The following is a 13,212-nucleotide window of genomic DNA, read 5'->3' on the forward strand; positions in this document are numbered from 1 at the left end:
CAAATCCTCCCCCAATCCCTCCACTTCGCACTGCCTCCAAACCCTGCCTCAATCCCTCCCACTGCCTCCAAACGCTCCCCCAATCCCTCCCCTTTACACTGCCTCCAAACCCTCCCTCAATCCCTCCCCTTCGCACTGCCTCCAAACCCTCCTCAATCCCTCTCCTTCATACTGCCTACAAACCCTCCCTCAATCCCTCTCCTTTGCACTGCCTCCAAACCCTCCCTCAATCCCTCCCACTGCCTCCAAACCCTCCCCTTCACACTGCCTCCAAACCCTCCCTCAATCCCTCCCCTTCGCACAGCCTCCAAACCTCCCTCAATCCCTCCCACTGCCTCCAAACGCTCCCCCAATCCCTCCCCTTCACACTGCCTCCAAACCCACCCTCAATCCCTCCCCTTCGCACTGCCTCCAAACCCTCCTCAATCCCTCTCCTTCATACTGCCTACAAACCCTCCCTCAATCCATCTCCTTTGCACTGCCTCCAAACCTTCCCTCAATCCCTCCCACTGCCTCCAAACCCTCCCCTTCGCACTGCCTCCAAACCCTCCCTCAATCCCTCCCCTTCGCAGCCTCCAAACCTCCCTCAATCCCTCCCACTGCTTCCAAACCCTCCCCCAATCCCTCCCCTTCACATTGCCTCCAAACCCTCCCTCAATCTCTCCCCTTCACACTGCCTCCAAACCTTCCCTCAATTCTCCTTTGCACTGCCTCCAAATCCTCCCTCAATCCCTCCCCTTCGCACTCCCTCCAAACCCTCCCCTTCCTCCTCCCTCCAACCCCTCGATCAATTCCTCCCGTCTCGCTGCCTCCAAATCCTCCCTCAATCCCAGCTTCCTCTAAACCCTCCCTCAATCCCTCTCCTTCGCACTGCCTCCAAACCCTCTCTCAATCCCTCCCCTTCATACTGCCTCCAAACCCTCCCTCAATCCCTCCCCCTCCAACTGCCTCCAAACCCTCCCTCAATCCCTCTCCTCCGCACTGCCTCCAAACCCTTCCTCAATCCAGCTCCTTCGCACTGCCTCCAAATCCTCTCTCAATCCCTCCCACTGCCTCCAAACCCTCCACCTATCCCTCCCCTTCACACTGCCTCCAAACCCTCCACCTATCCCTCCCCTTCACAGTGCTTCCAAACCCTCCCTCAATCCCTCCCCTTTGCACTGCCTCCAAATCCTCCCTCAATCCCTCCCACTGCCTCCAACCCCTCCCCCTCGCTGTGTGCTGGGTTGGCATCGCGCTGATTTGAAAGCTCTGTGAGCGGGGGTTGGCTGCCTCCCGGAACCGCCCATCTGCGAACCGCTGCACTCTGCACCAGCTGCTGTCGACGAACGGCTCCGGGGCTCACTGGCCAGGTGAGTGCAGACGGGCCCCGGCGGATCGGAAGGGATATGGGGTGTGGGTGTGGCTCGGTATTCCCCTCCTTTCCAGGATAAGAACCGGGAAGATGTCCAAGTGTCGCATTTACAGGCTTTCTATTCAAGGGAAAGCCATCAAAGAATCGCGGGAATTCGGGAAAGCTCTCTCCCGCCCATATTCTTTGTTAAATTATAATTGGGTTTATTTTGTGTCATGGTTTGGTGTGTTTGCAAAGTGGCGTAAATTCAGAGAGCGAAACCCATCTGCGTGGATAATCGCCTCTTCACCTCTAACGCACAGTGCAAATGGCGCACATCTAAACTGCAGTGTCTGGTTTCCTTAACAACGCCGTGTACATCTGGCTGGAAGTGAAAGGAGCCACTTTTCTAAAGTGCCGGAAGCCTAAGTGAGGTACAAGCTCGGAATTATTTTGCATTATCGAACCCTTCTGGCAAAGCCGTGTGGGAATTTCAGAGTCCACTTGCAGTCCAGAACTTAAGCATCCGTGGAAAGTACTATCGGTTTCGCATTTAACTTGCAGTCTAAACCCGGTATTAGCAGGAGTGACTTCCAAGTGGAGTGAGACTTTAATACAAAAGCAAATATGGGGTGCGGTGGCACAGTTTTTATCAGAACATAAGAAATAGGAGCAGGAGTAGGTCATTCGGCCCCTCGAGCCTGCTCCACCATTCAATAAGATCTTCTACCTCAACTCTACTTTCCTACACTATCCCCGTACCCCTTAATATTCAAAAATCTATCGATCTCTGTTTTGAATATACTCAAAGGCAGAGCCTCCACAGCCCTCTGGGGTAGAGAATGCCAAAGGTTCACCTGAGTGAAGAAGTTTCTCCTCTCCTAAATGGCCAACCCCTTTTTCTGAGACTGTGGCCCCTGGTTCTAGACTCCTCAGCCAGAGGAAGCATCCTTCCTGCATCAAGCCCTGTGAGAATGTTGTATGTTTCAATAAGATCATGTCACATTCTTCTAAATTCTACAGAATATAGGTCTTGTCTACTCAATCTCTCCTCATAGAATAATCCCCCTATCCCAGGAATCAGTCTGATGAACCTTTGTTGTACTCCCTCTATGGCAATTATATCCTTCCTTCGGTAAGGAGACCAAAACTCTGCGCAATACTCCAGGTGCGGTCTCACCAGGGCCCTATATAATTGCAGTAAGACATCTTTACTCTTGTACTCAAATCTTGGACTCAAATGTTACAGGACTGGTAATTCAGAGACCTGGACCAATGATCCAGAGACATGAGATCAAATCCTGCCACAGTAGCTGGGGAAAACTCATCTGGTTCACTAATGCCCTTTAGGGAAGGAAACTTGCTGTCCTTAGGTCTGGCCTATATGTGACTTCAGACCCACAACAATGTGACTCTTAACTGCCTTCTGAAATGGTGGCTCACCACCACCTTCTCGTGGGCAATAAATGCTGGCCTTGCCAGCGATGCCCAGCACGAATAAAAAGAAAATACTGCAGATGCTGGAAATCCGAAATAAAAACAGAAAATGCTAGAAATATTCAGCAGATCAGGCAGCAACTGTGGAGAGAGAAACAGAGTTAACGATTCGGGTAGATGACCTTTTATCAGAAATGGAAAAAGTTCGAGGTTTTAAGCAAGGGCAGGAAAAGGGGGGAGGAAACAACAAAAGGGAAGGTATGCAATAGGGTGGAAGGTTAAATGACAACAGGGATGATGGAGCAAGGCAAAAGGGGATGGTAATGGGACAAGTAAAGAAACAAAAATGTATCTAGAGGAGGTATAAATGGGAATAGCAGAATTAGCAATAACAGCCGTCCGAAAAAAATGGGGGAAGTGGTTATGATCTGAAATTGTGGAACTCAATGCTGAGTCCGGAAGGCTGTAAAGTGCCTAATAGAAAGGTGCTGTTCCTCGAGCTTCTGTTGAAATTCATTGGAACTGTATAGGAGGCCAAGGGTGGAGTGGAGTGGAGCGGAGAATTAAAGAGAAAGGTGACCAGAAGCTTACGGACTGAACGGAGGTGTTCTGCAAAGCGGTCGCCCAATCTGGTTTTGGTCTCTTCAGTGTAGAGGAGACCACATCATGAGCAGTGAATACAGTATACTAAATTGCAAGAAGTGCAAGTAAATTGCTGTTTCACCTGGAAGGAGTGTTTGGGGCCCTGAACGGTGGGAAGGAGGAGATAACAGCAGGTGTTGCATCTCCTGTGCTTGCGAGGGAAGTGGATGTTGGAGTGATTGTTCAACACCCTGGTCCGCTCCTCCGAGAGCGGTCCCTTTGGAATACTGAAAGAGGTGAGGAGGGGAAGATAGATGCATTTGTTTTTGTATTATTCTCAGAAGTTTCTCTTGGAGATTCCCCATGGGCTGGAATTGTATTTTTTTAATCTATTATGTGGCAGCAAATGCCTTCTGCCCGCTTCTTAAAACCTCCTGTTTGAACAAGCTTTTGGTCATCTGCCCTAATTTCTCCTTGTGTGGCTCAGTGTCAAATTTATAATGCTCCTGTGAAGCGCCTTGGGACATTTTACTATTAAAGGCGCTATATAAATGTAATTTGTTTCTTAAATCTGATCCCATGCCAGAAAAATGTAAATAAAATAAAAGGGGAATTGGACATTATCCCCTCCCCCTCACCTGAAGGAAAATAAAATGTTCTCTAGAGGTCATCGCACTGTAAGGTTAAAGAAAGAAAGAGAATTTGCATTTATATAGTGCTTTTTACAACCTCGGGTCGTCCCAAAGAGCTTTACAGCCACTTAAGTACTTTTTGAAATATTAGCCACTATTGTAATCAATGCTCCCGCTAATGTTTTTTTGTGCACAGCACTTTTAGCGGACTACATGGCCCATTCAGATTATCGCGCACATTTAAAAACCAGTGAGCGGGACCTCCAGATCGCTGTGCAGCTGCGCAGCTTAGCGTAAAAGTTGGTTGTAATGTAGGGAAACACAGCACCCAGTGGGTGCACAGCAAGCTCCCACAAACGGCACTGAAATAAATGACCAGGACATCTGTTTTTAGGCGTTGGTTGAGGGCTAAATATTGGCCAGGACACCGAGGAGGAACACATTTGTGCACATAGTTGAGTAGCTAATATCCAGATGTGTTGAAGTACTGAAACTGCAAGAGAGTTGCAAGATAAAAGTAAATAGCTCGAAGTGCACAATAAGTGCATGGTATTATCTAGTCAGAAGAATGGCACCACTGTATTATGGAGCCTCTCGAGAGGGTCAGTATCAGGAGCAGCCTGCTGTAAAAGCGCTGCTCCGAGCTAGCATGGTTGAATGCCCATATAGTCATACTGCGCAAAATTCATCCACTTTATCAAAAGATTTTAACACATTTTTCACTATTTAGAATTAAAATTACAAATATTTGTTTTAACTTTCATTTATATAAGGGAATTGGATATACACTTAAAGTTTTTGTTTAAAACTTGCAGGGCTATGGGGAGAGAACAAGGGGAATGGAACTAATTGGACAGCTCTTTCAAAGAGCTGGCAAAAGTGCAATGAGCCGAATGGCGGCCTCCTGTGCTGTATGATTTTATGATATAATGCCTTTAATTTACTAAAAAGTCCCATGGAACTCTTGCTGAGCAGCAGAAGGGATAGGGAGGTGTCGGATGGCATGGTCAATAGGGTATGTCTTGAGAGGACCGTTTGAAGGTGAGAGAGTTAGTGAGACGGAGGGGTTGTAGGGAGCACTTTGCAGATGCATTTCATACATTGGTGATCAAAGAGGATGCGAGATTTATTAATCTGCTGAACTGTCTGGCATAAAAACATAAGAAATAGGAGTAGACCATTTGGTCCCTCGAGCCTGCTCCGCCATTCAATAAGATCATGGCTGATCTGATCTTGGCCTCAACTTCACTTCCCGCCCGCTTCCCATAACCCTTAACACCCTTTTTTTGGATGCGCGGCAAGCACATTCTCCATAAATGTCACTGTTGCAAAAAGATTTTTAAAGCATTTTTGCTCTATAAAATTAAAATGTGAACTTTCCATTTTTTTTTTAAATGTTCTGTATACATTTCTAGTTCTGGTTCCCAACATGTTGTGTTCAAAAAATATTTTTATTAGAAACTGTTTCACTCTGTATGCACTTATAAATCTATGGCTGTCTATTTCTGTTTAATTGGTGAGTTTCCCTGATATCGCTCATCGCCAATCTGTACCTCGCGTCCATTTACATCCCTTGGCTCCATGTGCCTCGATAACAATGTCCCCTTTAATTTTGTTTTGATTCAAAATACCGCGCATGCCTGGCTTTTCCTAATTAAAAGACAGTGAGCCAGCTGCATGGGAACTGCAGAGCGTTGCACAGCCGCATGGGAATATTTCTTGATACCCTTGCCTAAAAAAAAATCTAGCGATCTCAGTCTTTAAATTTCACTTATCTCAGCATTTTGGGGGAAGAGAGTTCCAGATTTCAACCACTACATGGGGGGGAAAAAATGCTTCTTCTTTTCACTCCCAAATGGTCAAGCTGTGATTTTAAAATTGTGTTGATTTGGTCGTAATTCCCCGGTCAGAGGAGATAGTTTCTCTATCTACCCTATCGAATCCATGATCAGGCTCTAATTGAATGGCAGCGCAGGCTCAGGAGGCTGAATGGCCTACTCCTGTTCCTATGGTGTTCCTTTTTATTTATATCTAGCTGGTATTGTCCTTGGAACAACGAGAAAGTGATATTGGTGTGTAGTTGTGTCAATTGTTTTTTTTAAAATATTTGTCAATCATATTTATAGATGTAATATTTTGGTGTTAATGCAGTTCTCTGTTAGCAGGAGTACAGTCATGTTCCATCTGCTGTTGCTCATCGGTCAGCTGCCTATCCTGACTAATGGACTAGCTGGATGTACTGACATGTCAGAAGCACAAACCAGTAATACTCCAAAACCACAAAGAAAAGGTACATTTTTATTACTAATGCAATTGTAATGACTGTTCTACCTCTTCCAGTATTGTAGTAGACTCTTGTCCAATGTAAGAATGTTAAACACCTATCATCATCATCATCATCGGCAGACCCTCGGAATGAGGAAGACTTGCGTCCACTCTTAACATAAGTTCTTAGGTGGCTGTACAATCCAATACGGGAACCACAGTCTCTGTCACAGGTGGGACAGATAGCTGTTGAGGGAAGGGGTGAGTGGGACTGGTTTGCCGCACGCTCTTTCCGCTGCCTGCGCTCGATTTCTGCATGCTGTCGGCGACGAGACTCGAGGTGCTCAGCGCCCTCCCGGATGTACTTCCTCCACTTAGGGCGGTCTTTGGCCTATAAGCCATCCATGATTATCTGTTTCTATTTAATTGGAGAATTCCCATGACAATGTTCATGGTTGATCTGTACCTCAATTCTACTTACCTGCTTTAGCTCCACCCGGTTTATTCAACAACAGGTCATTAAATTGTTGCCTTAAAATTAACTTAATATTCTTGCCCTGGTGTCCAATTTTGATAAAGCCTGAAAGATTAACTCATCTTTTTATTTACACATCATGATGGACCTGCTGTGTATTTCCAGCATTTTTTCATTTTATGTCCCACTCAAGATTCTTGAACACAAAATTTAGGCTGACAATCCCAGTACAGTGCTGAGGGAGTGCCGCACTGTTGGAGGTGCCGTTTTTTGGATGAGATGTTAAACCAAGGCCAGGTCTGCCCTCGCGGGTGGACGTAAAAAAATTCCATAACAGTATTTTGAAGAAAAGCGGCGGAGTTCTCCCTGATTTCCTGGCCAATATTTATCCCTCCGCTAACATCACTTTAAAAAAAACTGGTCATCTTGCTGTGTGAAAATTGGCTTCCTCATTTCCTACATTACAACATTGCCTACACTTCAAAAAAATTACTTAATTGACTGTAAAACTCTTTAGGACGTCCTGAGGTCGTGAAAGCTGCTATAGAGATGCAAGTCTTTCTTTAATTTTATTTTAGCTTTGCGGTTTTTATTTCAGTCAAAATTGCTGCTTGTGGGCGGAACACAGTTCTCTACCCGAGGCAGTGCTTTTTGGCATTAACTATTTCGGTAGCCGTTTCATATAATGGCAAATAAATATTAAGCAGCCAAGTATCTGCTCTTGACACATATTTTCATCGGTACACCAGAATTCCGTAGCAGTGAGTGGGAGGGAGTGGCTTTATAATACAGAGCAAACATTCCACATTTCCTTCCGAAAGTTAAGGGGTATGGGTTTAAGTTTAAAATACGATTGCTTTCTAGATCCTATTTGGGTCAATTATGTGTAAAAACACTTTTCATTTTTTTTTTAAATTGTATGTTTGTAGTATCTGACCTAAGTTATGTGAGCGGCGTTTCTGTGGAATATTGGCAGTGCTGCTGCAGGCGGGATGCTAATGTGAAAGGAATCAAATTCCACTAATAGTGTGTGGGCACTGCTTCACTGTGAACTCTGCACCCTCCTTTCATTGTACACCAGAGGCAGCTTAGAAACCGGGGGTGGATGCCAGGGAAGGAATTCACAGTCCGCTCATTGATTTGACCCAAGGTACAAATGCGCTTGTGCTACAAATGCAACGCAATCCATTGAAGGTGCAAACTTGGCAAACTGTTGTACCTGCAGTTTTCTCGTAAAAGCTGGCATTAAAACAGCAACTGTTTTTATCGCTTTTATTACAGTGCAGTAGGGCACCAGTAATTCCAAGGAAACTTTCCAAGTACAACACATGTTTTTTGTGACTCTTGCATCACAAGTTGGTTATCAAAGTACTGCAGAGCGTCAGTAACTGGTACGCAGGCCCACTTGTGGTTATCTTCATTTCCAGTGTAAATAATGTTTGTAACCCTAAAGATAAATGATTTAAGATCACTGGCCCACTATTTCCTGGTTGAGGTTTAGGGAACCATTCTGTTCCCATGCCTGTAAAAGAAAGACTTGGATTTATACAGCACCTTTTACTGCTTCAGGATGTCCAAAAGTATTTTACAGCCAATGAAGTACTTTTGAAGTATTGTCACTGCTGTAAAGTAGGAAAACATGGTAGCAATTGTGCGCACAGCAAGATCCCACAAACAGCAATGAGGTAACAACCAGATAATGTTTTTTTTTGTGATGTTGATTGAGGGATAAATATTGGCAAGGACACCAGGGAGAACTCCCCTACTCTTCTTCGAAATAGTGCCATGGAATCTTTTAGATCCATCTGAGAGGGCAGACGGGGCTTCAGTTTAATGTCGTCTCCGAATGACTGCACCTCCATTAGTGCAGCACTCCGTCAGTACTGCACAGGAGTGTCCGCCAAGATTGTGCTCAAATCTCTGGAGTGGGACACGAACTCATAGCCTTCTCAAAATCATGAGTGGTCGAGACAGAATAGATAGAGAGAAACTGTACCCATTGGCAGAAGGGTCGAGAACCAGAAGACACAGACTTAAGGAGATTGACAGAAGATCCAAAGGTGACATGAGGGTTATGATGTGGAATGCACTGCCTGAGAGGATGCTGGAGGTAGATTCAATCGTGGCTTTCAAAAGAGAATTGGATAAGTACCTGAAGGAAAAAGAAGTGCAGGGCTATGGAGAAAGGGTGGGGGTGTGAGACTAGCTGAAGTGCTCTTGCGGAGAGCCTGCACGGGCTCGACGGGTGGAATGGTCTACTACTTACTGTGCTGTGACAGTTCTATGATTCTGACTCGGAGGCAAGAGTGCTACCCACTGAGCTACGGCTGACATCAAAGTGGTGTAGTAGAGCAGATGAAGGCACATTTACCATGGACTTCAGTGTCTGTGCTGTTAAGTTTTGAATAAAGCAATGTGACTGAGTACTATAGACGTGAGTAAGTGTGACCTTAGTCTTTTTATTCTAACTCCAGAGTACTGGTACATCATGGGAGGCCTGCTAATATACAGTGCTCCCAAGGGACTCAAACAGATACGCCCTCTGGTGGCAGTAGTGTGCATAGGGTTGTATACATAACATCACTCCCTCCCAAAGTCAATAGTATGCTTATTTACAGAGCGAGACGATCTGGGGCTTTCTGCTCCCTAGTCGATCGTCTTGGTGCAAATACAGGTGCAGATGAGTTGGTTAGGCCTTTGCTGGGCTGCTGCGCAGCTGGCCTTGCTGGGCTGCTGGGGATGATGAGTTCAGCTTCGTGGTCAACCGTGATGTCGGTTGTGTGTGTGTGTGTGTCGGAGGGTCGAAGTTCACGATGTCCTCTTCAGGTTGCTCGTGGCAGTCTGTGAATCGCAGTTCGGTTTGGTCCAAATGCTTTCTGCAAGTTAGTCCATTTGCAAGTTTGACCTGAAACACTCTACTCCTTTCTTTGGCTATGACAGTGCCAGCAAGCCATTTGGAACCATTTCCATAGTTGAGTATTGACTTCAATATCGCATGACAAATTTGCACGATCATGGTACATGCTTTGTTGATGCCGCCTGCCCTCGACGTGATCATGGAGATCAGGGTGGACTAGAGAGAGCCTTGTTTTGAGCGCCCTTTTCATGAGCAGTTCGTCTGGGGGATCCCCGGTGAGCGAGTGGGATCTTGTGTGGTAGCTGAGCAGGACTTGGGACAGGCGGGTCTGCAGGGAGCCTCCCAATACGCGTTTCAAGCTTTGCTTGATGGTTTGGGCTGCCCGTTCTGCCTGGCCGTTAGATGCGGGCTTGAACGGGGCAGATGTGACGTGCTTGATCCCATTGTGGGTCACGAATTCCTTGAATTCAGCACTGGTGAAGCACGGCCCATTGTCGCTGACAAGGACAGCGGGCATGCTGTGCCTGGCAAACATGGCTCGTAGACTTTCGATGGTGGCAGTGGACGTGCTTACAGACATTATTACACACGCAATCCATTTTGAATAAGCATCCATAACAACCAAAAACATTTTGCCTAGAAACGGGCCAGCGAAGTCAACGTGGATCCTAGACCAAGGTTTGGAGGGCCAGGACCACAAACTTAGCGGTGCCTTTCTGGGTGCATTGCTCAGTTGAGAGCAAGTGTTGCATTGGCGCACGCAAGACTCCAAATCTGAGTCGATGCCGGGCCACCACACATGGGATCTGGCGCTAGCTTTCATCATTACTATGCCTGGGTGGGTACTGTGTAGGTTGCGAATAAACGTTTCCCTGCCTTTCTTAGGCAAAACCACGCGATTACCCCATAAAAGACAGTCCGCCTGTATGGACATTTCGTCTTTGCGCCATTGGAACGGCTTGATCTCTTCTTGCATCTCCGCTGGGACGCTGGACCAGCTCCCATGGAGGACACAGTTTTTTACAAGGGACAATAAAGGATCCTGGCTGGTCCAGGTCCTGATCTGGCGGGCCGTAATGGGTGACTTTTTTTGTTTTCAAACGCATCCATCACCAAGAGCAAGTCTGCAGGCTGTGCCTTTTCTACCCCGGTGGTGGGCAATGGTAGCCGACTGAGGGCCTCAGCGCAGTTCTCTGTGCCTGGCCTGTGGTGAATTACATAGTTATATGCAGACAGCGTGAGCGCCCATCTTTGGATGTGAGCAGAGGCATTGGTATTGATGCCTTTGCTCTCTGAGAATAGCAATATGAGCGGCTTATGGTCAGTTTCTAACTCTAACTTAAGCCCAAACAGATACTGATGCATTTTTTTACCCCGTAAAAGCATGCCAGAGCTTCTTTTTCAGTCATGCTGTAGGCCCTTTCGGCCTTGGACAAGCTCCTGGATGCATAAGCAACCGGTAGCAATGTTCGTAGCAATGTTCCTGATTCGTTTGCTTGTTGCAACACACACCCGACTCCGTCCGAAGATTCATCGCAAGCTAGCACTAAATGTTTACAAGGATCATACAGGACAAGCAGTTTGTTGGAACATAACAGATTTCGGGCTTTCTCAAAAGCCTGTCTCTTGTGATTTCCCCCGTACCAAGTCATCTCCCTTGCGTAGCAACACATGTAGAGGTTCTAGCAAGGTGCTTAACCCAGGTAGGAAATTACCAAAATAATTGAGTCCCAGGAACGACCGCAGCTCCGTCACGTTCTGTGGTCTCGGCGCGTTCTTGATGGCCTCCGCCTTGGTGGGTCTGATGCCATCTGCCACGATTCTTCTCCCTAAGAACTTGACCTCTGGTGCCAGGAAAACACACCGAGCGTTTCAACCTGAGTCCCACACAATCTAGCCGACTTGGAACCTCTTCCAGGTTCTGCAAGTGTTCGATGGTGTCCCGACCTATGATCAATATGTCGTCCTGGAAAACCACAGTGCGCGGAACCGACTTTAGCAGACTCTCTATGTTCTTTTTGAAAAATAGCCGCTGCCAATCGAATCCCAACCAGGCATCTATTGTAGATGAACAGACCTTTGTGCGTGTTGTTGCAGGTGAGGCCTTTCGAGATTCCGCCAGCTCCTGCGTCATGTAGGCCGAGGTCAAGTCCAACTTGGTGAACGTCTTCCCTCCTGCCAGCGTCGCAAATAGGTCGTCTGACTTGGGTAGCGGGTACTGGTCCTGCATTGAAAAACGGTTAATCGTTACTTTATAGTCCCCACAAATTCTGACCGTGCCATTGCCCTTGAGAACTGGAACAATCGGACTGGCCCACTCGTTGAACTCCACTGGCCTCTCGTTGCAGCCTGTCTAGCTCGATCTCCTTCTCTCGCATGGCACCTTGTGCCTTGTGGTGGATGGGTCGTGTCCCGGGAATCAAGTGGATCTGCACCTTTGCCCCCGAGAAACTTCCAATGCCCAGCTCAAACAACGACGGGAACTTGCTCAGAACGTGGGCACATGAGGCGTCGTCGACGGACGAAAGCACTCGGATGTCATCCCAGTTCCAGCGGATTTTTCCCAGCCAGCTTCTGCCGAAGAGTGTGGGGCCAACTCCTGGTACAATCCATAGTGGTAATTCATGCACTGCTCCATCATAGGAGACTTTTACTGCTGCACTGCCAATTACAGGGATCAGCTCTTTAGTGTAAGTTCTCAGCTTGGTATGAATAGGGCTCAGCTTGGGCCTGTGTGCCTTGTTGCACCACGGCCTGTCGAAGGCCTTTTTGCTCATGATGGACTGACTTGCACCCGTGTCCAATTCCATGGATACTGGAATGCCGTTCAGTTCAACTTTTAACATGATCGGTGGACATTTCGTGGAGAAGGTGTGTACCCCGTACATTTCTGCCTCCTCGGTTCGAGTCTCTAGTTCAGTTTGATCCGCTATGGATCGGACTTCCTCTGCAACTTGGTGGTTTGCAGCGTTTGCAGCTCGTCTGCACATTCGCTGGCGGTGTCACATTGTTCCACAGCCTTTGCACGCATAGTGTTTGAAGCGGCATTGATGGGCTCGATGATCACCTCTGCAGCGCCAACAAGGTGTCAATTGCCTCGCATTAAAGCTTGATGGCAGACTCTGGGTCTTCTGAGGTTGTGCAGCTGCAGGCGTGTACATTCTGCCATATGCATTCCTGCCTGTAAACGACGTTACTTTGTGTACAGTACTTGCCGAAACATCTTTATGCTGCGAAATTTGTTTGGTGTTATCGCTGGTGGACATAAATGCCTGGGCTATCGTTATGGCTTTGCTCAGATTCGGTGTTTCAACAGTCAATAGTTTGCGGAGGATAACCTCATGGCCAATGCCAAGCACAAAAAAGTCTCTTGGCATTTGCTCCAGGAGTCCATCGAATTCGCAATGCCCTGCAAGGCGCCTTAGTTCGGCGACATAGCTTGCCAATTCCTGGCCTTCAGACCATTGACATGTGTAAAATCGATACATTGCCATCAGAACGCTCTCCTTCAGATTTAGGTGCTCCCGGACCAGCGTACACAGTTCTTCATACGATTTGGTTGTTGGTTTCACCGGAACAAGAAGATTCTTCATGAGGCCATAGGTTGTTGCTCTGCAGACGGTGAGGAGGA

At 47.0% G+C, this 13,212-nt stretch overlaps 1 protein-coding gene across 5 annotated transcripts in view; it reads left to right on the forward strand.

The window, feature by feature from the left end:
* The first annotated feature begins 1,240 nt into the window (after positions 1 to 1,240).
* prrg4 (proline rich Gla (G-carboxyglutamic acid) 4 (transmembrane)) overlaps positions 1,241 to 13,212 on the forward strand; it is an 85,550-nt gene continuing 73,578 nt past the window's right edge. Inside the window, exons 1-2 of one of the 5 annotated variants that reach the window (XM_070899551.1) lie at positions 1,241 to 1,352; positions 6,150 to 6,274. In XM_070899551.1, the coding sequence (XP_070755652.1) occupies positions 6,160 to 6,274 (115 nt within the window). In that variant the 5' untranslated portion in view covers positions 1,241 to 1,352; positions 6,150 to 6,159. The other 4 variants (XM_070899552.1, XM_070899548.1, XM_070899550.1 and 1 more) reach the window with 4 other exon arrangements.

This window comes from Pristiophorus japonicus, chromosome 14 (assembly GCF_044704955.1).
Source record: "Pristiophorus japonicus isolate sPriJap1 chromosome 14, sPriJap1.hap1, whole genome shotgun sequence".
Lineage (NCBI taxonomy): Eukaryota > Metazoa > Chordata > Chondrichthyes > Pristiophoridae > Pristiophorus > Pristiophorus japonicus.